Source organism: Ailuropoda melanoleuca, chromosome 1 (genome assembly GCF_002007445.2).
Source record: "Ailuropoda melanoleuca isolate Jingjing chromosome 1, ASM200744v2, whole genome shotgun sequence".
In the NCBI taxonomy this organism is placed as follows: Eukaryota; Metazoa; Chordata; class Mammalia; order Carnivora; family Ursidae; genus Ailuropoda; species Ailuropoda melanoleuca.
In genome coordinates this window covers 91391538-91418544 of record NC_048218.1, presented here as the reverse complement: position 1 = coordinate 91418544, position 27007 = coordinate 91391538, and the positions used below count along the sequence as shown (strand labels likewise).

At 34.9% G+C, this 27007-nt stretch overlaps 1 protein-coding gene and 1 non-coding gene across 6 annotated transcripts; one reads left to right on the top strand and one right to left on the bottom strand.

The window, feature by feature from the left end:
* Positions 1–365: 365 nt before the first annotated feature.
* EIF5A2 (eukaryotic translation initiation factor 5A2) lies at positions 366–13441 on the bottom strand. Of its 5 annotated transcripts, none has more exons than XM_034662948.1 (6): positions 13296–13441; positions 12384–12583; positions 11746–11850; positions 5675–5762; positions 5352–5439; positions 366–5061 (listed from the first exon to the last, which is right to left on the bottom strand). In XM_034662948.1, exons 2-5 carry the CDS (start codon positions 12546–12548, stop codon positions 5354–5356), a joined length of 444 nt encoding a protein of 147 aa, XP_034518839.1. In that variant the 5' UTR covers positions 12549–12583; positions 13296–13441; the 3' UTR covers positions 366–5061; positions 5352–5353. The 5 variants fall into 5 exon arrangements, with proteins under 5 accessions (XP_034518839.1, XP_011225302.1, XP_034518852.1 ...); XM_011227000.3 differs by having other exon boundaries at positions 367–5061; positions 5352–5443; positions 5631–5762; XM_034662958.1 differs by having other exon boundaries at positions 5031–5061; positions 5352–5443.
* Positions 6060–6202, top strand: LOC117795533. Its single transcript, XR_004619594.1, has one exon. It is a non-coding gene; the product is annotated as a small nucleolar RNA SNORA67 (small nucleolar RNA).
* Positions 13442–27007: the final 13566 nt, after the last annotated feature.

Below are 27007 nucleotides of genomic sequence, written 5' to 3'. Positions count from 1 at the left end.
GAGGGGCCATTAACTGCTCTTGCATTAAATGTCTCTGGAAGAATGCAAGGAAAAGGATGAAGATGGGAATGTTTTACTCTTGTAACTAAAGAATTTTGAACCATGGGACTATTTTACATATTTTAAAACTACTAAAAACTTAAAAATGAGAACTAAATTATACTCAAATCTAGAACTAAAATTTAAAAATTAACATTATCAGCCATAAAGCTAGGGTGCTCTCTAGTAAGGATCTAGACTATAAAAACCTGGTAAAAACAAGTTAGATTTTAATAGTGCTAAACACATTAATCCATATGATTTTCTAGTATGAAAATGGTTTTAGGAAGGTATATATACAAGAATAGGGCAAGCTGTTAAGTTAACTTTATTTTTATTTAATATAACTGATGAAGTTACCAGACAAATATATTTTAATGTAACAAAACTATAATTGATGTTCATCATCTATAATGTAAAGGATTTCAATATTTTAGGATAGCCAAAGACAACATTTGAATTTTACCCATTTCTGAAATGTAAAATGCACAATTATAATATCCATACTACAGATCTTATGATTTTAAAGTTTTAGCTAAAACATGAGTCTCTGTAGATAAAAGCAAGAATTCTCCTATACCTAAAACAAATAAAATGTGTTACTAATAAAGTGCCACTGGATTAGACAATGCCATTTCAACTATTTCCTTTTTGGAGAGGAGAACACAGGTACATAATAGTATGGAACTAGTCATTTTCATTATACTAGCATAGAACTAGTAATTTGCATTATATTTTATAACAAGCACAAGAGTGCTTATTCATAATAGTAACCATAATAAAGAATTCCTCTCAAGAAAGATCATAACTGTGACTTATGACAAGCTGTACAGTCATCACTGAATACAGTTTAATGTCCAGAGTTTTTAAAAAATATAATCTCAAACTAAGATAAATCTAAGTGTACCAATACCAAGAAATAGTTTTAGGGACTTCATATAAATAAAAGAACCTCTCTCTCAATTGTAAAATAGTTTTCACCCAATTCTAAGGCAAGAGGAATAGCGGTAGTTGAAGTTTGGCAACAACTATGTTTCTAGCAGGTGAAAGCCTGATAATGCATTGCTATAAGATGCATCTTTCACATAAGGAAAACATGCTAATTAGATGTAGACAGCACTTTTCAGGCACTTGACCTCACTTGGTAGTTAAATTAAATTATATAGTGACTTCAAGTCATGTTCTCACAGAACATCTGTGTTCCATAAGCTAAATCCAAATGTTCCCTGCTAAAATCAAATAATGATGCCATATATCCAACTCAGGGAAAAAAACTTAATAGATTAAAGCTAATAGATTGAATTTTCTCAATTTTAAGATTTTTCCACAATAAATTTTTCATAGCCTTTGTTGTTTATTACTTGTCTGAATGCTAGGAGAAAAAAAGGCTTAAAAACTGTAAAATATTATGCCTAAGTTAGAAAATTTTAAACTGTTGATCAGTTCAGTATAACATATGGTTTATGGAAATATGCTTACAGTTTGCTCTTATACTGCTTAAGAGCCACATTTTCTCATAGTAAATTTGTTTCCAGTTCATATTATAGAATTTAGTATGTAAACATTTTCATGTATACAAAAGAGCATTATGAATTTTTATCTGTTGTCCCTAAATACATTTGAGAACCACTACATCTTTGTATGGCTCTAAAAACTATCTTTGGGGTCATGCCAAAGGAATGCTTTCAGATATATCTTTAAGGTTTGGGTTCTAAGATAAGACTACCAAATTCTATTCTAAAATGAAAAAAATATGGCAAGATTCCAGTATAGATGTTATCAATGTTCCCATTTTTTTTCTTTAATACTTAGCATATAGGTTAAGTATGTTGATGTTAAGGATTTTTTTATTTGCATGTATCATTGTATTACAATTTGGGAAAATTGTGCAGTATACTTTCAGGCAGTTAGCTTTAAAATAATGCAACTTTAGCTCTTAGCACAAACAGCCCTGAGAACAACGCATTCAAATTACAGCTCAACTAGACATAAGCTAATTGAGAAACTTTAAAATTACAAAACAAATTCTGGAAAAGTTGTAAATTAAAAAAAAAGTTACCAACATTTGAGGCACTACCAGACTACAGTACTTTTAAGAGTTGGAAGGACTTTGTAAAAACAACAAACATAGAAAGCTATGTGTGCATATGCACACATTCATGTTGTGCTAGAATGAAAAATTGTGTCCCCAAATTTTATAGCCTAAACATTTTATTATAGCATCTCCTATTAAAGATATCATGCTCTGGCTGCAGGAGTTTTGGTAATCATTATAAAGCATTGGTACAGAATTTTGTACCATAAATGGTTAACGGATTCAAGAGCTTGGTTAGCAACAATTTCAAGTGACAGACAGCCCTTGGAGGGGAGAATGAAAGAAACATCATAATTATGTTTATGATGCAAATGTTAAGTTAAAGTAGCAATGATGTGATCTATTTCAGAGGGTATACAACTTTGTAGTAGCAAATAAGATATAACAAAGTCTTCACAGTAGAAATAAAATACGTTGCTCTAGAAAGAAACAAATATTTCACTTAATATTGTATATAAATTGGTGAAATGCCTGCAGACAAAAATGGTGTATCATTGAATAATCAATAGGACAGTCTACACTCTATACATGGTAACCTGTGATATTTAACATTTGCTACAAAAAAGTACAACAAATACTAGGAGTCAACTTTTAATATTTCTGATGTCAAAAAAGAATGAAGTCACTTCTGTTCTATGTTAAAAAATATGTTTACCTGCTTCCTTTTAATACAATTTATAAAGCTTTACTAAATGAAATATTTTGTTCTAGAGAAACATGTATTGACTTATTTGAAAATAAACAGTCCCACATCTTTAAAATCTATACTTATATATCAGAAGAGTATTTACACTTCATTATAATACTTAAAATATTTATGCATAAATAGCTTTTGCCATTCAAGGTGTGAAGATAGAGATGCATTATTATAATTTACATATGCTTACCTCACAATTAAAAATGTATTTATGTGAAGTTTGACAAGTTAGGAACATCAAGGGCATGCTAATCCAGAATTAATAGTAGACCAGAACACTAATGTGGTTAACTGGGATCATATGAGTGACCAGCAAGCAACACGGATTGAGAACTTCCTGGGATTCCTGTGGGTAACAATGCCAACCAGCAACAAGTAAAACACACAGTACAGAGTACTAAAAACCTAGAGCAGTATGTAGTAGATACGTAAACGGAATACTGGAAAGAATTTAGCCTAATTCCTAAGTGTGCTTTAGATGGGCAAAAGCTAAAATGTCACACTAAAATGATTAACTACAACCTCAGTATTTCTTGTGCTTTAGAATTCTCCTTGCATTTCTCTTAAAGTATTTTGTTTCTTCTCCAAATGGGTTTGCTGAGGCCAATACAAGATTTAAAAATGTGCACAAATTAAGTAACTAAAATCTTTGCTATCTTCTATTCCTAATGCTATATTCAGTCACTGATTAGATCAGTTACAGCATCATATATATTTTCCTCTAGATGATAGAAACAAAGGCCTTTCAGAGGTCAAGGGATGATGGGAAAGGTCTCATACTCAGTCTCAGAGAATGAAGGTATTTCTAAAGTAGTGATTTTGTTCTAAGTTTCATTTCAATATGACTGCTATTAAGTCAAAGGTCCTCACAAACCATGTGACCATGTCTGGAGTCCTGGAAATAAGATACACATGATCCAAAAGACTAAAGAGAGATGTAGCTGAGTCACCAAAAACAGTTTTTAAAATAATTCGGTTTGTAGAATTCTTTCCTAATTATGTTTCATACCAGTAACCGAATTAAGTACATAACAATCAGAAAAAATACAAGTACATCCTAAAATAAGTAAAATAATAATTATTACATAAAGTAACTCTTCTTCCATGATTTACTTTCATTTCACTTTAGAAAAAGTGTACATAAATTTAACAAATGTTCCAAATCAATTTAAAGTAAGAATTTCCAGTTTTTGTCTGACAACTAAATATTTTAATGTATATATAAAAAAAAACAACCAACTCCTTAAAAAAGGTTGGAAAGGAGTGACTACTATAAATACCAATAATTTATTCAACATAATAGATGAAAAGCACTGCATATTATCCTATAAAGCAGGTCATTCCTTTAAATACGGAGAGAGAACAAAAGGAAAAACCAAAATGTAACTAGAAAGAAACTTCCTATTTTTATGCCGATTACACAGGCCTCCAGGAAAGACCTATAGCTCTAACCAACCCCCTGGGCCACTGTCCCTTGCAGACTCCTTTACATTCTGACTTGCTAATACTAGTCACCAACAGTTCAATGCCTCTCTGTCAACCACAAGCAGGTATCAAAATCACTACATAGGTTATGTTTAGTCCTCCAACAATTTGGCAAAGAAAAGTATGACTGAGGTAATACAGGTGACTGCACATGCCTACTAAGATAATCAAAACTTTTTGATAACAGGATTTCTGTTTAAGGATTTGTGCTTGCCACACACAGGCTGAAGCTATGACAATTCCAATCCATAATCTACTTACTCTATATTAAAGTCTGAAATTAATGCAGAACAATTCCACTTAAATGTGGTACTTCAATACCACTAGATGCTACATTGTCTGATTTAAACCCTGGTTTATTTATCAACTAAAATTCAGGAATGATTTGCTCAGACAAATCATATCTGCTAAAGCCATCTTATCTGTTTCTTAGACTCACTGAAAACCACAGGAAAGTTATAGGGAAGACACCTACAAAATTTTTTAAAAAAATCAACAGAATTACACATCTTGATTATTTTAAATTACCAATTGCCTGCAAAACTAATTCATTACAATTTCAACACAATTAAAAAAGAAATGAGGTTGCTTATGAAGGCCATAGCTTTGGTGACAACTTAGAACCAAACTTTAGATCTGTGGTTGATCCAGACCTAAACAATTTGCTCATGCCTGATGTTCCCATTTATTTGCAGGGCTTTATGGCTACAGCATATTCTTCACTCATTGCACACATAACAGACACCTAGAATGGAAAAATGCAGGCAAAAAGTTATTCAGAAGGCAATACATATGTAAGATATATTTAATTTATTATACACTGGATATTTGTGGATATTTTATACATATTGACTTTGGAAAGAGGTATCCCCAAGACCAGATAATCTACTTTCTTTATAGTTTTCCCAAGTAAAATTTCTCGAATTGTGGTTTTTAAGATAACTTCCAGGGAACAGGGAGAAAAGAGCTATAAATGCCTCAATACTTATTAGATGTTATACTTCTGAGAGTTATAACAAAGAGAAAGTAAATCACCTTCATGCGTTAATATTCCCATAACATCCTTTCTCATTCTTAATAGCGCAGATGCTGATCTTCAAAACAAATTTGGGGTCGGCAGTGTCTACCTAGCAAAAAATGAACTTTGATACTTTTCTTGGTAATGGGTCTCTAAGGGCATCATGGGAGAACTATCTTATAGAGATCATTTTCAATTTCAGCGGTATTTAAGAACTACATTTCATAGTTGGCATTTTTTGCTAACTAGATTAGGCCAAAGTTTTTATAAAACGCAATCTCCCCATAGGTCTTTACCTGTACATCTTCACCTGCATTGTATTTTCCTTCTATTTCTTTACCTAGTTCACCTTCTGGCAGCTTAAGATCCTCACGAACTTCACCAGTCTCTGTCAGCAGGGAGAGGTAACCATCCTGAATGCATATTAGCTATTCAAAGAAATCATATCATTTGCACCGATTAGATTATATTCACTCTTTGTAATGTTTACATAGTTAAGTTGCAATCCACACTAATTTGTACAGGTACACAGTAATATATTAATATATTCTGAGAGCTTAAAAACGCTAAACATACGAAAGTATAAAAGATGTATAGACTAAAAGTGTAAGTTCACTTCTTCCTGCACACCACCTTCCCCCAAATCTATATATATAGTATGTCCTGAAGAATTCACATTTATGTACACAATACAAATATAGTTGCTTTAAAAAAAATAAATGGGAATCCAAAGTGACTCCCTTTCCAAGGGGCCTGCTCGTGCCCCTCTTCAGGAAAGTAGCAACTTGGAATAAAATCTGGCATGCCTTAGGTTGGTGGAAGAGAGGGGATGTTTGTTTCCTTTGCCATCCTTTGGCTGCCTACACATATACTTCAATCCTTTCTGGATAGATTGTGCCCTCTTCTCATTCACAAGCTGAAGTTGTCCTCTCCCTTGACACTAGGCCAGAGGCATTAATGGGTAGCAGGTTTCTTTAGTCACCAACTATGACCTTCCCACTAAAGGGGATAACTATATCCACAGAATTGGTCGTGGTGGATGATTTGGCTGTGAGGGTGTGGCCATTAACATGGTGACAGAAGATGACAAGAGAACTCTTCAAGACATCGACACCTTCTACAACACCTCCGTTGAGGAGCTGCCCCTCAATGTTGCTAACCTCATCTGAGGGGCTGCCCTGCTATCTAGTCCTACCCAGGGTTCAGTCCTTGGGGGGCTGAAGAGAAGGAGGAGTGAGGAGGGAAGGGAGCCATGGGATGGACATCTTGTCACTGTTTTTCCTTTGAATGAATGTTGCTTTTTGAGGCAAAAGAAAAAAAAATAAATGGGACATTACACGTATTTTTCAGCAAATTTTTTTCAGTTAACAATATGTCTTAGAAATCTTTCCAAATTGGAAACTATGGACCTACCTTAGTCTCTTTAACCACTTCACAACTGCACAGATAGATTGTAACTGATTTAACTGTTTTCCCATTAATGGGCATAAAGTTATTTTTAGTTTTCTATGATTACAATGTGTTTTATACTTTGATTATGAACAAACTTAAGTGGAAAACTTTTGGTTTTCAGTTCACTACTAACAATGTTAGATTTTTTTAAAGACAAACACTAGCTTGTTGATGACATTAATGAGACAAACCCAGTCTAACCTTCAAAAAGGCACAGGTTTGATATCACTCAATTTTTTAAATTATAGGAATGAGGAAATAGCCAGGTTGTACTCATGTATTCTCAAAGCAGGTAAACCACCAGTATGCCTATACTAACAGATTTTATAAAAGGCAGTTGTTCAGAATTCAAGATGCTAACATTGACAAACAAAAAAGGGGTCAAAGATATGATCCTTACCTCTCTGTAACTACTACAACATAACATAAGCATACCGTAGAGATAGATTTCAAAGCTCTCTTCTATGGCACAACCAAATCTGGCTATGGCTTTCCACAGATACCCAACAAGAGATTTCAGCTTTTGCACATGTCTAAAATCTCAAAAACAAAAAACCATCCTACAAAGCAACCACAAATACTTTTAATTCATCTTTACATCACTCAAACATTTGTAAGGTGGTTGGTAGAGGAATGGGAAACAAGGAGGTTGAGGCAGAAGTGTAGTTTTGTTTTTTTTTTAGATCATACCAATCTTTGTATATACTACAAAGTGATCACCACAATAAGTTTAGTCACCATCTGTCACCATACAATCGACCGCCTTTAACCATTTTGCTCATCTCCCGCCCCCCCCTCTAATAACCAACTACTAATCTGCTCTATAAGTTTTGTTTTGTTTTTGTTCATTTGTCTTTTACATTTCACATGTAAGTGAAATCATACGCTATTTTTCTTTCTCTCCCTGACTTATTTCACTTAGCATAGTACATTCAAGTTCCATCCAGGTTGTTCAAATGTTAAAATTTCCTTTTTGTGGCTGAGTAGTAGTCCACTGTGTACATACATCACATCTTCTTTATCCATTTGTCCATTAATGGACATTTATTGTTTCCATATCTTGGCTATTGTAAATAATGCCGCAATGAACATCCGGGTGCATATATCTTTTGAAATCAGTGTTTACATTTTCTTCATATAAATCCCTAGAAGTGGTATACCAGGATCATATGGTAGTTCTACTTCTATTTTTTGAGAAACCTCCATACATTCCCAGAAACAGTGCATGAAGGTTCCTTTTCCCTAGATCTTCTCCAACGCTCGTTACTTTTTGTCTTTTTGATAATAGCCATTCGAACAGGTATGAGGTGATACCTCATTGTGATTTTAATTTGAATTTCCCTGGCAATTAGTGATGTTGAACTTCTTCTCCTGTATCTGTTGGCCATCTGTATCTCTTCTTCGGAAAAATGTCTATTTAAATCCTCTGCCCATTTTTAAATCAAATTGCTTGCGTTTTTATTTTGTTTTTTTGCTATTGAGTTGAATTCTTTATATATTTTGGATATTACTGGATATATGTTTTGCAAATATCTTCTCCCATTCAGTAGACTGCCCTTTCATCTTCTTGATGGTTTCCTTTGCTGTACAGAAGCTTCTTAGTTTGAGGCAGTCCCACTTGTTTATTTTTGCTTTTGCTGCCTTTGCTTTTGGCGTCAGATTCAAAGACTTAATGCCAAGACCAATGTCAAGAAGCTTACCACCAATGTTTTCTTCTAGTTTTGTAGTTTCAGGTCTTACATTCAAGTCTTTAACCAATTTTGAGTTAATTTTTGTGTACGGTGTAAAATAGTCTAGTTTCATTCTTTTGCATATGCCTGTCCAGTTTTCCCAACACCATTTATTGTATTTTAAAAAAATTAGCCACAGGCTTACAAGGTAGATCTTTTTGATTTTGGCCCTTTTAGCAATTCCCTGAAGTAGAACTTGTCTATTTCAAGAATTAAAAGTTCCACTGTCATTATGATTGAAACATAAAAACCAAGTAATAATACTGATACTTGGTATTTATTTATAGAATGGTGGTTTTTATTTCTAAAGAGTTAAGAATTCATAAGTTAAACTGGATGAAATAAAAAGCATTTCAAATAAAAAATGTATAGACATTATAAAACATCCAGTAAAACAGCATATTTTAAAAATTAAACATCTTATTAAAATAAATTGCTATGTGAAATAAAATTAAAATTTTCAAAAATAAAGCTAAACTATAGAAAATAGAAATACCAAAAATTATTTTATCTTAATAAATTATTTAAAAATTTTCAGATATACAGAAAAGTTGCAAAAATAATACATCAAAATCCCATATCTTTTCCCTAGACTTACCCACTGTTAATATTTAACTACATGTGCCTTTTTTCTCTGTGTATAGAAATATATAAAATACATATATTCTTATTCTTTTCTTCTTTCTACTGAACCATTTGAGAGTATGTTTCAAACATCACAACTCTTCAGCAATAAATACTTCAGTGTGTTTTCCTAAGAAAAATTCTTATATAATCAGCTTATCTTTCAAAATTAAAAAATGCAGTATTGCTAAAATATTATTTAATATATAGTCCATTTAAATTTGCCAATTGTTCCAATATTGTCTTTGATAGAAACTTTTTCCTTCCAAAACCTTGTATTTATTTGGTGTGGATAGGTGCATGAAGGCCACCACAGCACAATAAATATAACTGAAAAGGCTCAAGGAGCTAAATTTTTTAAATGAACAGAAATAAGTATTATATGCTGACTTGATAATGAAGGGATGTGTTTACTGAGTACTTACTGTGCAAGGCACTGCTCAAAGTATTAACTAATTAAACCTCCCAATGATCCCATGAGGACTTTACTATTCTTATCCTCATATTATAAATAAAGAAAAAAAGGTGAGAGGTTAAGTAATTTGCCAACTAAGGTCACATAATTAGTAAGTATTAAAGTAAGGATTTGGACCCAGCCTGTCTGGCTTGAGTTGTTCTCTTATACACGGCACAGTGTAGACTACATACCAAAGGCTGAGATAGGATAAGGCAAGTGAGGCACTAATTTTGAATGCAAAATTTAAGGTGGCACCAAAAAAACTCATCAGTGATCAAATATTTTAAAATTAGAATTAATGCAAAAAATCCATGATGAACAAAATATCAAAATTTTAAATAAAGATAGAATTTGAATTACTGATTTTTCCTCTTTGCCTGAGCTCCTATGTGACTTGACACTGTTAGTTGTCCTGTTTTTATTTAAAATCTTGTGCTCATTTACCTCATTCCCCTACACCCTGCTGTATCCCCAAAAAGAACCCAAACCAAATTTTTTCCTTTATGTTAAATCTTGAGCTCCAATCAATGATTGATTAATTTTATCATAGTAATTACTGCTGAATTACTGATACTTTCTGAAACACTCAAAGGCAAAAGCATTCTATATTGAATGCATATTAATGTATATAACGATTACTGAACATTCAAAGCATTCACACGTTAAGGATGAAAAAAGAAATCCATTTTTGGCAAAAAAAGTCTATGTTTAGCCTCAGCTGCACTATCCTTACTTCAATGAATAATCCCATATGCACTTAACAATTGTTTATTGAGCACCCACTATAAGCCATGTCTAAATTAGGTGCTCCAGGCATAACAGAAGGATTAGATGGAACATTTACACAGGAAAAGGGGGAGCAGAAAAGAAATACTTTTTGGTACATATCTACTTATGAGGTAATTATGGGATACATTTTCTCATTTAATCCTTCTACATTATCCTTCCTTTGTAGATAGGAAGACTGAGGCTCAGAGAGATTGTATAATTTATCCAAGGTCATCTAGTTAGAAAGTGACAGAACTAGATCCAAACCCCAATTGCCTTACTAAAAAAAAACCCCATAAGCTATTATTATAATAAGACAATTCAAATTTCTACAGACTTCAAAGCAACCTAGAAAGCATTTGTAAGTGGGAAAGTGAAAATATAAAACTGCTTACTAAATTAAAACTATGTAAAAATATTTTTACATGTGGACAAAGAGTAAATCATGTTAATTGCAGTTGGTGGTAACATGCTTTAAAAATTATACAATAAGAGGTATAGTAACAAATCAGTTTAAAATGAATAAAAAAAATCTAAGTGTCACACTTGTATTTTTCACTGTGTAACACAAACATTAAAGAGTTCTATGTATGGTATGCTTGACAGTGAGATTGAAGACTTTCAAGAAAGACTTTAGTTATGATTAATCTGAGCTCCCACATCCTATGAGGTCAATGGTTTGTTTACCACCAATATTCCAAAACAACAAAATGCTATCATTAAACATGACCTATCCAAATGCATAATTGGAACTAAAAGTTGGAAGTCTATACCTATAATTTAACTAAAGGTCACAGCATGGTCACTGAATGTAAATAAAACAATTACATAGTTTTGTATTTTCTTCACCATATGCACTGGCCATGTAGTTTCTTTATATTAATGGCTTTCAACTTATTTCCCTATTTAAGAATACCAAATTCTGACTCACATTCACTAATACACAGACTTGGTTGGTGGAACATGAATTCCAATGATTTCTTAAAAAAATTAGGTTTGATAAGTGAAAAGAAATAAAACATCCAGGAGGGAGTTATCTAAATTGGAAATATTTTACAACAAAGAGAATAGTAGTTTCACTAAACATTGAGCTTATTCAGGCACAACATGCAGTCACGTGGCCTGAGAAATAATGACATGTTCAACTTTAAAAACTCAAAAATGTTAAAAAAAAAAAAAAAAGCAAATTAGCCAGAATTCTAGCTAAGCTACAAGGGTTAAATATCACTATTTTTCCAATTTCTAAGATAGGTGGTGCCTAGTATTTGGTTAAAAAAATCTGCAAAACTACTACCAGGTTTTATTAAATTACAGTCGATAATAGAATGTATTTACAACTTTAAAAAACAAAGCAGCATTTTAAAGGAAGTTAGTACTCACTTGATAATCATTTCTCTTAATATTTGGAACATCCATGTTGTGAGTAGAAGGGCAAATATCCTCATATTTTTTCCCAGTGAAAATATCAATTCCAACAAGGTGAACCTAACAAAGAAGGGAGAACAGGAAACCTGTTTAATCTTTGCCAAGTATATCACTCATTACATACACAAGAGCACAATACCAAAGCTGATTATGACAGATTCTTTCTCCTTCCAAGGTCATCTAATTTTATTTTCTTAAAAAAAATGCAGTGGTCATAGAATTGAGAAGCAGTGAACAACTAAACAGTTTCATGACATATCAAGACCCAATATCATATACAGCCCAATAATTCAATTGTAAGAGTGCATAAGAGAAGTGAAGTTATGTTAGAACAGGTTTACTCATCTGTAAACTGAATAGATATTCTAAGTCACTAGGATTCAGGAAAGTTTCAATTACCAGCTAATTGAAATTATAAGGGCCCAAAAAGGAAATACTACCTTTCACTATTCAAAGCTGGTCACCCAGAAATTGTGGTAAGAAAAAAATGCAATTATTACAAAGTTATAAATACGGAAATCTCACTCATGTTCCGTACTAGAATACAAATGATCAAAATCCCAAAGCAAAGAGAGATCTGGAAGGGCACTTACCTTGGCATGACCGTGCTTTCCAGTTTTGGAAGTTGACATCTCCACTATTTTGCATGGTCGTCCTTTGAGAACCACGAAGCCGTTTTTGCGCAGGGCCGAGCACTGCATAGGGTAAGTGCTGGAAGCCCCTGCATCTCCGGTAGTGAAATCAATTTCATCCGCCATGGTGGGCTGAGGAGATGGTAGCTTTTCCGAAGGAACTACGCAAAAAGTTTGTGTTTGCTTTTTAACAACGGGAACGCAGGCGGGGAAACATCGCATTTCGGACAGGTTACGTACCAAGCATCATGGATCAATAGATTTTTTCATTTATAGAACACCTACCCTAGAATAGCGGGCACTTTCTAACTCCGGCCTCTATAAACTTTTCCAACCATTGGTGGGGAGGTGGGGAGATGGGGAGGGAAGTCGCAGATGAGCTCGAAGGGGGTGGGGGGGATACCCGCCCTGGGCACTCACCCGCGCCGGGGACAGCAAATCCTGGCCCCCATTGTCCCACTGCAAGAGAAGCCGGCGACCTTCCCGCATCGCGCCGCGCCACCCGGCCCTCCGCCACCGCCCTGATCCCACTGCGGGGGACCCAGTCCAGGCCGCACGTCCCCGCGAAGGATGGGGATAACGGGACCTGGCCAACAGCACCTGGCCCTCGGGCAGCGGGCTTGCACTCCGCCCTCCAGCCTGCGGCGCTGTCGCCCCGGCCTCTCAGGCGCCCCCTTGTCCTGCCGGCATCCCCGGCCCGGCCCGGCCCCGCATGGGCCTGAGTCCTGGTGGGTCCCGCGCTCGCCTCCGTTCCCCCATCCAACCTTCCTCCTTCCCTCGTTCAGGACTCGGCTCCGGCCGCCTTCTCCAACCGCCTTCTCCGGCCCTGCCTTGCTCAGGTCCCGGCCCCACCAGCTTTTCCCCTGTCTTCACCTTTCAGCAGCGAAAGAAATCCTCTCGCCTGCGCACGGGCGCCGGTCCCCTACAGCTGCGGCGGCGGCAGCAGTGGCTGCCCCGGCAATTCCAAGAGACGGGGCGGGGCCGCCACACTTTCCACACCCCGGCCTCCCCGCCCTTTCCCGCCCCCACCTCAGCCCCACTTCCGGGATAGGTCCCGGCGCGTCACAGGCACCGCCCTCTCGGGCTCCCATTGGTTACAAGGTTCCTGAGGCCCCGCCCAGTCACGTGAAGCGCGCCCTGGCAACCCCACGTGCTGCGGATTAGTGCACTTCCGGCGTGAAGAGCACTTTCTGGAGTCCCGTAGCTGAGGGCGAACTCAATGGTAAGGAGCCTTGCTACCTCAAACTTTAGGGTTCGTTGCGCTCTGGTCCCAGTCGAAGTTAATGGGAACCCAACCACGGGCTTGGTGGCCCTTGCCTTTAGGTGCGTGGTGGTTGTCACGTGACTGTTGTCAGGACGCGCGAGGCACGCGAGTTCAACGGGTATCCTGGGTGGTTATGGAGGGAACTTTGGGGTTGAACTCCTGGCACAGGTTGGTAGTCGAAACCACACTTGTTCCTCAAGAAAGAGCCCAAGTGCAGTATTTTATTACTAGCTCAGCCCCACCGGCTTACGGGACCCCAGCCATCCGTGGGATTCTGGCAGTAACTGCCTCTGGGTGCCTGGGCAGGGTCAGCAGCGCCCTCAGGGCTGGGAACTGCTGAGACATCCAGTTACCAAACAGCAGCGTGAAATGACCCAGCCCATTCGTCACACTAGACTGTTGTGGCGCTGTGGAGGTGAATGGTTGTCCCGACTCCTACCGCATAGTCCCATCCAGAAACTCAGACCAGTCCAGTTCTAACAAACTTGGCTCTTCTTTCCTCTCAGCACTAGCAATCCTTTGAGTTTGAGGTATGTTCATACTCCATTAGGGCAGTTAGGGTTGTCTTCATAATCGAACAGGAGCCAAAAGATCTTGACTAGGATTAAGGACCAAGGTTCTTAAATGTGCTCCTTTATGTTCCATTTCACAATGCACTACATTCTACTTTGGACAGGTGATCCACACCCACCAGTTTGTGTGGTTCTGTAATTTTGTATTGCTGTCTCATGAATAGTCAATCCCCTTTCTCACATTACTATGTGGCTCTACGGTTTGCACAGATATTTATTTCACACATGTGGAATTTAACCTTTATAATAAGCAAGGGAACTCTCATAAACTGAATTCAGCCTGTAGCTAATATTTGAAAGAATCAGGCTGGAACCCTGGTTCGTGAGTCTACTCTGCTTTTCCTTATACCACCTAAATTTTCCCTCTCTAATGTTATTAGAATGATTGCTAGCATTTATGTGAGTAGGGCATTAAATGTCTTATGTGCATTATTCCTTTAATCTTAACTGTTATTCTTTTTTTAACCTCAAGTTTATTAAGTTATAATTTATACAAAGTAGAATTTACCCTTTTTAGTTCTGTGAATTTTGCAAAACATAGGCAGTTATGTAACTACTACGGTAATCAAGATAAAGAATATGTGCCTTATTCCAAAAGTTTCCTCCTGCCTCTTTGTGGTCAGTGCCCTCCCCCCACACCCAGCCCCTGGCAGCCATTAACAACTACTGTTTTATCTACATTTTTAATTGTGAGAAAAAAAGCAGAGAAAAGTCATTTGCCCAGAATCACAGAGTTAGCAAATCATAGAGCCAAGATTGAAATCTAGGCAGTTTGGCTCCACAATCACTGCTTTAACTACCACAATTACTGCATTCACATAAGATTTGGATTTGGAATCAAATGCTCTGGCTTCATTCATTCAAAAAATACAGTCAATTCTAGTGAACTTGCTGGAACACTGAATCAGCAAATACTGAACCATTGCTCCTAGGAGAAATGCAGAGTTAGGTTCCTGTGAGCTCTGGTCACAACATTTTTGTCAACTGACCAATATATGATCTTGTTTAATGTGTGTTTTCGTTTAAGAACACTTTATTTAATATATATTGACTCATTAACATTTAACTCACAGCCAACAGCACTATAATTATGCCTGAGGGGAGCTTATCTAACACATGTATTTTCTCTATAAGGCATATCACAACCTTCTTGTGCTTAGAAACACTACACAACATTTTCGCACTATGCTTCGGGACCATTTTAAATAGCCATGTTGCCAACAGAAGTCACAAAAATGTGAGAAGTGGCACTAATAGACTAAAAAGAAATACTTGTTTAATTTGACAGCTGTAATAAGGCAGAACATCACCTCATTTGACCTCAGCTAGGAAAATACACGTTGGATGGCTTCTATCTTTTGCTGTTCTGTGCTTGTCCATAAATGACTGTGAAAGCAGTGCTAGTACTGATTACAAGTAAATTGGATGCATAGGAAAATTCACAAATATGAGGTCTATGAATAATGGGGAGTCACTGTTTTTATTTTAGTGCCCTTAGCACTGAAATTACCATTTTGACCAAGACAGTCCCTTGTTCATTAGGTGCTTGCAGTCTACTACAGGATACAGTTTACCAATTTTAATACATAAAATAAATACTCTAAAGAAAAATCTATAGGGAATTGAAAAAAGGGTCTCCTCCTCATCTAGTCTAGGTATTGTCCAATCGAAATATAATGTAAGCCACATGTAACTTTGAGTTTTATTGTAGCCACATTAAAAAAGTTAAAAAAGAGAAATAAAAATAAATTTCAATAATATATTTTATTTAACCCAATATATCCAAAATATCTCATATGTAACCAATATAAAATTATTAATAAGATAATTTTATAATTTTTTAAACTGAGCCTTCAGTCTCCTGTGTAGAGCACACCTCAATTCAGACTATCCATATTTTAAGTGCTTGGTAGGTACTTACGAATGGTGGCTATCACATTGGACATCACAGGTCTGAAAAATTTCAAGACTGCTTCTGTAGGAGTGAATATATTAATCTGACATGAGAAAAATGAGTAGAAGTTGGCAATGAAGAGGGTTTTGGAAAGGGCATTTTAGGTTAAGGGATTGGGGGTACAAAGACTTATAGATGAGAAAATTGTGGCATCATAGTATCTTACTGGTGAAAAGCTGTAAGCTATTCTTCTAAAATCAGGAACAAGACAAGGATACCCACTCTCACCACCTTTATTCAACATAGTATTGGAAGTCCTAACCAGAGAAATTAGGTAAGAAAAGTAATAAACGGCATCCATATTGGAAAAGAAGTAAAATTATCTCTATTTGCAGATGACATTATATTGCATATAGGAAATCCTAAGGTCTCTACCAAAAAACTGTTAGAATAAATGGATTCAGTAAAGTTGCAGGACACAAAATTAATATAGAAAAATAGTTGTGTTTCTGTACACTAGCAATGAACTATCAGAGAAATTAAGTAAATGATCAATTTATAATTGCATCAAAAAGAATAAAATATTTAGCAATAAATTTAACCAAAGTGGTGAAACACCTATACACTGATAACTCTAAGATGTTGATGAAAGAAATTGAGGAAGACACAAATAAATGGAAATATTTTCTGTGTTCATGTATTGGAAGAATGAATATTATTAAAATGCCATACTACCTAAAGCAATCTACAGATTCAGTGCAAATCCCATCAAAATTCCAATGGCATTTTTGACATAAAGAGAAACTCCTTAAATTTGTATGGAATCATAAAAGACTCCAAGTAGCCAAAGTAATCTTGACAAGAACAAAGCTGCAGACATCACATTTTTTATTTCAAACTATATTCCAAAGCTATAGTAATCAAAACTGTATGGTATTGGCATAAAAACATACATGTAGATCAATGGACTACCAAAGGAGCCAGCAATAAAACCATGTCTATATGACCAATTAATTTATAACAAAGGAGGAATAAATACACAATGGGTAAAGGATAATCTTTTCAACAAGTGGTATTGGAAAAACTGGGTAGCCACATGCAAAAAAAAAAAAAAGAAAAGAAAAGAAAAGAAACTGGAGCCGTATCTTACACCACACACAAAATTAACTCAAAATGAATTAGTGATTTGAACATAAGACCCCCAACTCTTTTCATTTACAACACACAGTGGGCCTTGAGGGCATTATACTAAGTGAAGTAAGCCAAATGGAGAAAGACAAATACTGCATTTAGATTCTATTATATGTGGAATCAAAAAAGGCAAACTCATAGAAACAGAGTAGAATATTATTGCCAGAGAGTGGGGGGGGGATAAGGAGGAGTTGGTAAAAGGGTATAAACTTTCACCTATGGGATAAATAAGGTCTAAGAATCTAATGTATAAAATGGTGATTACTGTTGATAACACTGTGTTGTATGAGAGTAGAACTTAAATCTTCTCACCAAAAGAAAAAAACCCCCAAAAAACCTAAGTATGCAAAATGATGAATGTGTTAATTAATTAGATGGGAGGAATCATTTCAGTATGATGGATATGTATAGCGTATCATCATGATGTACACTTTAATTTTCTTACAATTTATTTGTCAATTATTCCTCAAAAAATTTGAAAAAAAGAAGTAAAATATCTAATAATGTCTTATATTGGTTACATGTTGAAATGATATTTTGGATATGTTAGATTAAATATATGTCAATTTCAAAAGAATTAGGTGGGGGCAAATAGGAACAAATAAAGAGATTTAATTTAACCATATCAATAATTACATTAAATATAAGTGGATTAAACATCCCAATTAAAAGGCAGAGATTGTCAGACTGGAGAATCTCATACCTAACTATATGCCACCTACCAGATACACTTTAAAAATAAAGATACATATAGGTTGAAAATAAAGGGATTTTAAAAAGATGCCAATCAGCATTAAAATGTTGGAGTGGCTTTACTGTTATCAGATAATGTAGACCTCAAGACAAGAGTATCACTAAAGGAAAAGAGACATTGGATAATAATAAAAGGATCAAATCATTAGGAAAATCTAATTTAAGTGTGTATATTAGTCATATATATGAAGCAAAAGCTGACAGAACTAAATACATAGCCTAGTCTACAATTATAGTTGAGTATTTTAAAATACTTCTCTCAGCAATAGATGAAACAATAGACACAGAAGCATTAAGAATGTGGTGTGACTTAACATCATAATCCATCTTGATCTAATGGACATTTTTAGAGTGCTGAACCTAAAACTGGTAGAATATATTAAGTTCAAGTACACATTGATCATCATCCAAAGTATGCTTGATCAATTTTCAGAAACCATTGGCTGACTTCAGTGGAATTAAATTGGAAATCAGTAAGATATATTTAAAAATTGAAATTTTTAGAAATTAAAACATTTGCATGTAACCTCTAGATTAGAGTTAAAAAAAACAAGGAAAATATTTTAAATTGAATAACAAAAATACAATATATTAAAATTTGTGGGCTATAATTAAAACACTTTAGGGAAAAATTGATACTTTAAGTGTTTATTTTAGAAAAGGAGAAAAATTGTAAATCATGGCATAGATTTCTACCTTATGCTAGTGAAAAAAAGGCAAAGTAAATCAATAGCAGAGGTCTGCAAACTTTTCCAGTTAAAGGCCAGATAATAAATACTTTGGACTTTTCAGGCCATACACTGTCTATTGTAGCTACTCAACTTAAAGCATAGACAAAACATAAATGCACGAGCATGACTTTATTTCAATAAAATTTTACTTAACAGAGAAGTGGGCTAGATTTGTCCTGTGAAGTGTAGTTTGCAAACCCATGATCTAGAGTAAGTAGAAGGAAGGAAAACAAAAATATAAGCATGAGATCAATGAGGTATTTAAAAAAGAGGAAATAACCAATGCTGAATGTTTATTATTGAAAACATTAGTTAAATTGATAATATCCTAGCTAGACTGGTAAATTAAAAAAAAAGAGAATATGCAAATAACTGATGTCAGGAATGAAAGAAGGGGTATCACCATAGATCCTATACATGATAAAATGATAAGATAGTAGTATTATAACCAACTTCTGGCAATATTTTTAACAACTTACATGAAATGGACAAATCCTTGAAAAATGCAATGTATACCTAAATGGACACAAGGTAAAATGGAATTTCAAAGTAGCCCTATTTTTTTTTTAAATTAAACTCATTATCATAAACCTTTCCATAAGGAAATGTCCAGATGTCTTCTACTGAGTTCTATCAAAATTTTTGGGAAGAAATAATACCAGGTTCACACAAACTCTTCTAGAAAATGAGAAGAGAACATTTCCCAACTCATTTTCTGCTTCCAACTCCTGACAATTGCGAGAAAATTACAATCCAATATTTTTCATGAAGATAGATGCTGGAATCCTTTTTTTTTTTTTAAGATTTTATTTATTTATTCGACAGAGATAGAGACAGCCAGCGAGAGAGGGAACACAAGCAGGGGGAGTGGGAGAGGAAGAAGCAGGCTCATAGCGGAGGAGCCTGATGGGGGGCTCGATCCGGTAACGCCGGGATCACATCCTGAGCCGAAGGCAGACGCTTAACCGCTGTGCCACCCAGGCACCCCAGATGCTGGAATCCTTAACAAAATATTAGCAAGTTGAATGCACCATATATAAAAAAGGGTAATATGTCATGATGAAGTCAGGAGGAATTCACCTCAGGAATGCAAGAGTTTGTTCAGTATTTAAAAATCAACCAATGTAGTAGTAAATGGATCTTTATGACCTTGAATTAGGCATTGGTTTCTTAAATATGGCACTAAAAGTACAAGTGATTAAAAAAAAAAGATGAATTGGACTTCATCAAAGTTAAAAAATATTTGTACTTCAAAGGACACCATCAAGAAAGTGAAAAGAAAACCCATGGAATGGGAGAAAATATTTGCAAATTTTTATATCTGATAACAGATTTGTATCCAGAATATAGTAAAGAACTTTTCAACTTAATAAACAGATGAATGACCCAATTTTTTAAATTGGCAAAGGATTTGAATAGACATTTATCCAAAGAAGATACAGAAGTGGCAGTTAAGCACATAAAAAGATTATCAACATCATGAGTTATCAACAAAATGCACTTTACACCCACTATGATGGCTGAAATGAAAAACACAGACAACAATAACTGTTGGTAAGGATGTGGAGAAATTAGAACCTTCATACATTGCTAGTGGGACTAAAATAGTGCAGCCACTTTGGAAAACAGCTTGGCAGTTTCTCAAAATGTTAAAAACAGAGTCAGCATTTGAGAATTCCACACCTGGTCATATAATATTCCATTATATCCTATATAATGGAAAATATTCTATAATAAAAAAGAATGAAGTACTTATTAATAGTACAATGCGGATGAGCCTTGAAAAATTATGCTACATGAAAGAAGGCAGTCACAAAAGGCTGCATATTGAATAATCCCATTTGTATGAAGTATCTAGAATAAGCAAGTCCATAGAAACAGACAGTAGATTTGTGGTTGCCAGAACCTGGATGGAGGGGAGATTAGTAAGTTACTGCCAATGGGTGCCAGGTTTCTTTTGGGGTGATGAAAATGTACCAAAATTAGTGTGATGGTTGCATAACTCTGAATATACTAAAAAATCACTGAATTGTACACTTTACAAGGGGAATTTTATGATGTATGAATTATACCTCAAAGCTGTTATTTAAAAAAGTAAGCATAAGTATTCATCCACTCAGCATAAATAACTTTGACATGCCATAGTAAAGGTTCTTTCACAAACCTATTCCTTTATATCCTTACATGAAAAGCTCCATTTGTTACCATGACTTTCCTAAATATTAATTAAAAAGATTTAAAAAATCAATGTAATTGACCACATTGACAGAAAAGTGTTGAAAAACTAACTATATGATCATCTCAATTGATGCAAAAAAAGCATCTGAGACAAAATTCTAAACCCATTCCTGAGAAATTTCAGCAAACTAGGATTACAAAGAAACTTCTTTTTTTTTTATAATATTTTTTATTATATCATGTTAGTTACCATACAGTACATCCCTGGTTTTTGATGTAAAGTTCGATGATTCATTAGTTGCGTATAACACCCAGTGCACCATGCAATACGTGCCCTCCTTACAAAGGAACTTCTTTATCGCAGTAAGACATCCATGAAAAAACCCAACAACTAACATTATACTCAGCAGTGAAATTTGATGTAAAGTTCGATGATTCATTAGTTGCGTATAACACCCAGTGCACCATGCAATAGGTGCCCTCCTTACAAAGGAACTTCTTTAACGCAGTAAGACATCCATGAAAAAACCCAACAACTAACATTATACTCAGCAGTGAAATTCTGAATATGTTCCCTCTGTATTTCTTTTCTATTGTGGCCATAACAAAATTAACACAAATTTCGTGCCCTAAAATAACGCCCACTTAATTCAGTTCTGTACATCAGCAGTCCATGAACAGTGTGGCTCAGTTTGTTTTCTGTCCTGGATTTCTGTCCTGTCCTAGCAGGCCAAATTGAAGGAATCAGCAGGGCTGTGTTTTTTTCTGGAGGCTTTCAGGATGAATCCACTTCCAATATCATTCAAGTTGTTGGCAGAATTTAGTTTCACACAGTGGTAGTACTAGGGTCCCTGTTTTCTTGCTGGCTGTCACTTGGAGATTGTTCTTAGCTTGTAGAAGCCACTTGGCTCTTGGCCCCCTTCTTCCATCTTCAAAATTAGCAGTGGCAAGTCAAATTCTAATGCTTTGAATCTCTCTGACCTCCCTTTCTTCATCATCTTCCCTTTGCTACTTCCGCTTCTTCACTATCTGACTGACTTTTCTGCCTTTCTTGTCTACTTTTAAGGGCTCATGTAATTACATTAGGCCCAATAGGATAATCTTCCTAATTTAAGGTTAGCTGATAAGTAACCCTAATTCCATATCAGAGTCTCTACACAGCAGTACCTAGTTAGTATTTGATTGAATAATGGGAGAATGGGAATTTTGGGGGACATTTTTAGAATTCTGCCTACTATATCCTCTAAGAACAGGAACAAAGCAATGATGTTCACTGTAACCACTCTTATTCAATGTTGTTTTGGAGATTCTACCCAGTGCAAAAAGGTAAGAAAAAGAAATAAAAGGTATACAGGTCGGAAGTTACTTTATTCATGATGTCATGATCGACTCTGTTGAAAATCCCAAGGGATCCATTAAACAGGAACTAGAATTAACAAGTGTGTTTGCTAGAATTAATAAGTGAGGATATAGGGCCAATAGGAAAATCACTTGTATTTCTATGTTAACAACAAACAACCGAAAATAAATGTTTTACAAGAGAGAACCTTTATAATAGTACTAAAAATGTAAATACTTACAAATAAAATATGTATAGGGCCTATATATTGAAAACTACAAAATATTCAAAGTATTCTGAGGATAAACTAAAAAAGACCTAAATAATTGGAGAAATATACTAAGTTTAGGGATCATGAGGCATAAGTATCACAATTCAGTGCTTCCTAAATTGATCCATAGATTAAATACTATCCTAATCAAAATCCCAGTAAGTTTTTGTATAGAAAGTGACAAGATTATTCTAAAGTTTACTTGGAAATTCTAAGGACCTATAATAACAAAAATAATTTATAAAAATAAAATATTTGAGAAATTCAAGTTTTATTATTAAGCTATAATAATAAAAAAAAACCTCAAACAACAAAAGACAGCTGTTTTTTTAAATGCGCAAGAGACTTGAATCGATATTTCTCCAAGGACAATATAGAAATATCCAAAAAGCACATGAAAAGATGCTCAACATCATTAGTCAGTAGGGAAATGAAAATCAAAACCACAAGGAGATATTACTTCACACCCACTAGAATGGCCATAACTTAAAAAAGGAACAAGTGTTGGTTTGAAAGTGGAGAAATGGAACACAGTACATGCTGGTGGGAATGTAAAATGGTGCAGCCACTGTGCAAAGTGGTTTGGTGGTTTCTCAAAAAGTTAAATACAGAATTATCATACAAACCAGCAATTCCACTCCTAGGTATATACTCAAAAGAATTGAAAGCAGATACTCAAACAAATACTTGTGCACAAATTTCATAGCAGCACTATTCAAAATAGGCAAAAGGTGGAAACAACCCAAAAGTCTTATTGACAGATGAATGGATAAACAATTATGGTACATACATACATTGAAGTATTAACCAACCATGAAAAGGAATAAAGTACTGATACATGCTACAGTGTGAGTGAATCTCGAAATTATGCTATGGGAAAGAAGCCAGACACATATTCTGTAATATACTTATATAAAATATCCAGATTAAGTAAAACCATAGAGATAGAAAGCAGAATAATGTTTGCCAGGGCTGGAAAGAAGAATGGAATAGGGAAGAACTGCTTTATGGGTACAGGGTTGTCTTTTGGGGTGATGAAAATGTTATAAATTACTAGAGGTAGTTGTTGCTGCATTGTGAAATGTACTAAATACCACAGATTTGTACACTTTAAAATGATAGCTTTTGTTATGTGAATTTTACATCAGCGGAAAAATGAAACTCAATATCTACCTCATATGTTATGTAAAAATTAACTGAAAATAGATTGTGGACATAAACATAAAATACAATTTATAGAAAAAAATATAGGAAAATATCTATGTACCCTGGGAGTAGACAAAGACTTTTTAGAAGACATAGAAAGCAATAGCCATAAAAGAAAAAGATCACGTGTTAAACTTCATCAAATATAAAATTTCTTATCAAAATGAATAGTCAAGTTACAGAGTGGAAGAAAATAATAATAAAAAGAAAGATAGCTAAGATACCTTTCAACAGGTGAATGGATAAACCCAGTGTGGTGTTTTCCTATAATGGAATATTACCCAATGACAACCCCCCCCCCCCGCAAAACTATCAACCATTTATAAGCCTTAGATGCATATTGCTAAGTGAAAGAATCCAGCCTGAAAATGATTCCAATTACATGACCTTATGGAATAAGCAAAACTATACAACCAGCAAGAGATCAGTTGTTGCCAGGGCTTTTGGGGAAAGAAGGAGAGTTTAATAGTTGAAGACAGGCAGTATTTTTAGGGCTGTGAAACTATTCTGTATGATACTGTAATGGTGGATACATGACATTATGCATTTGTTAAAACCCATACAGCTTCACAGCAGTAGAATGAAACATAATGTATGCATTAAAATAAATCATTTAGGGGCGCCTGGGTGGCGCAGTCATTAAGCATCTGCCTTCAGCTCAGGGCGTGATTCTGGCGTTCTGGGACGGAGCCCCACATCAGGCTCCTCCGGTAGGAGCCTGCTTCTTCCTCTCCCACTCCCCTGCTTGTGTTCCCTCTCTCGCTGGCTGTCTCTCTCTCTGTCAAATAAATAAATAAAATCTTAGAAAAATAAATAAAAGAAACCATTTAGGAGGTTGGGGGGATCCAGGAAAGAATGCAGATGTGGCAAGAGAATGTAACTATTACAATGTATATAAAACCACCTCCTTGCTCTGTTAGCAAGGAAATAAATATCACAAGTCTATAAGGATATAAGTAAATGATTGACTAGGGAAGTGAATGAAGGAAAAGAGAGAAATATTCCTAACAGAAGAATTCTAAATTATTTATGTAGAATGCTCTGCCCTAAAAGAGCATACCTCCTCACTGTGCATTAATGATTACCTTCCAAAGAGTACGGTGTGGAAAGGTAAAAAAAGAAAGAGTGACTTGACAGTTCTCCAAATCTGACAATACTATCTCAGCCAGGTGATCATGGTCAATATCAATAGTAATAAACCATATTCATAATATGTACCTTGATATGATATGAAGAAAACGGCACTTTGCCACTGTGGTCTTCATCTCCAAACCCATATCCCTAGTCTAATCATGAGAAAACATCAGACAAATTCCTTAGAGGGACATCCTACAAAATACTTGACTAGTACACCTCAAAACTGTAAAGATCACCAAAATAAAGGAAGCCTAAGAAACTCACAGCACTCACAGCTCCGAGAGGTGCCCAGGAAGACCTGACAAGTAAATGCAGTGTAGTATCCTGGATAGGATTCTGGAACAGCAATATATGTTAAGTAAAAACAAAAAGAAAAACAAAACAAAACCTAAGGAAATCTGAGTAAACTATGCATTTTAGTTATTAATAATATAACAATACCTTTCTTTTTATTATAACAAATGTACAATACTAGTGTAAGATGTTACTAATAGGGGAAACTGGGTGAGGGAGTATATGGGAACTCTGTACCATATTCTCAATTTTTCTGTAAATCAAAAGCTTTTGTAAAAATAAAGTCTATTAAAAGTATTGGCAAATGACAAAGGAGTCCTACTTAATAATAAATACAAATAATAAAAAGTGGGCAAATAACTGGAACAATTCCTTCACAGAACACGTGCCCAGTTACCAGGGAAATGCAAAAGTAAAACTACAATGAAAACCACTATTGACCCGCTAGAATAACTAAAATTTAAAAGACTGAAAAGACCAAATGTTGGTCAGGGTGTGTGACTCCCGTACATTGCTTGTGGGATTATAAAATGGTCCATCCACTTTGGGAAATGTTTGAGTTTCTCATAATACAGAACAATTCCAAGTTTAGATATTTGTTCCTCAAAATGAAATCGTATGTCTACAAAAAGGCTTGTACAGAAAATGTATAGCACCTTCACTCATAATAGCTAAAAACTGGAAATAATTCCGAAGTCCAACATTGTTTATTGGATAAACAAACTGTTGTATTTATAAAATGGAATACTACTAAGTAATAATATGGAATAAACTATTGATAACCACAGCAATATGGATGAGTGAAAGAAGCAAGTACATATACTAAGTGGAAGAAAACAGACACAAAATAATTCATACTGTAATGTACTTTATAGGATGTTCCAGAATAGGCAAAACCAGTCTATAGTGGAAAAAAATCAGAAAAAGTATTTACTCTGGGAGAGGAGTGGTATATAGCCTAGGAGGGGGCATAAGAGCACTTTTCTGGGTGATGAAAATGTTCTATATCTAGACAAATGAAGATTATACCTGGGTATACGCATTTATCAAAAGTCATCATGTTGTGAAGTGAAGACATATGTATTTCAATATGTAAATTTACCTAAATAAAAAACTCTTAAGGAACAACTGGATTCTGATTTGGTAATTTTAATAAGTTGAAAAATTATTTTTTAAACTCTTGAATATTTTCTTATGCTTAAAAACTATGAACAAAGACATTATAAAAAATTCAAGATGAGGTAATTTTGTCAAGAGATTTTTGCCAAGAAAGGAAGGAGAGAACTATAATAGAGCCAAATGTGGAGTCAAGGCAAAGTTTTTTATTTTATCTATTTATATTTAAACTTTTTCATTTGAATGAATTTTAAACTTACAGAAGTGTTGTGAAGATAGAATAGTTTCCATACACACTTAACCTAATGTTTATATCTTATATAATCATTGTACATTTATCTAAGTAATTCATATTAGTACAATATTGTTACTAAAGTAGAAACTTTCTTTGACTTTTGCCACTGATTTTATTTTTTGTTCCAAGATCCAATTTTGGATACCATACCATTCTATTTTATTAGTCTCCTGCAATATGTGACAGTTTCCCAGTGTTTTCCTGTTTTTCATGACTTAGTTTTGAAGAGTACTGTGCAAGGTATTCTATAGAATGTTCCTCAGTATGAGTTCATGTGTTTTCTTAGATCCTGTATTCATCTATTTGGTATCCGTTGATCACAGGGCCAGACTAACAGACAGAGT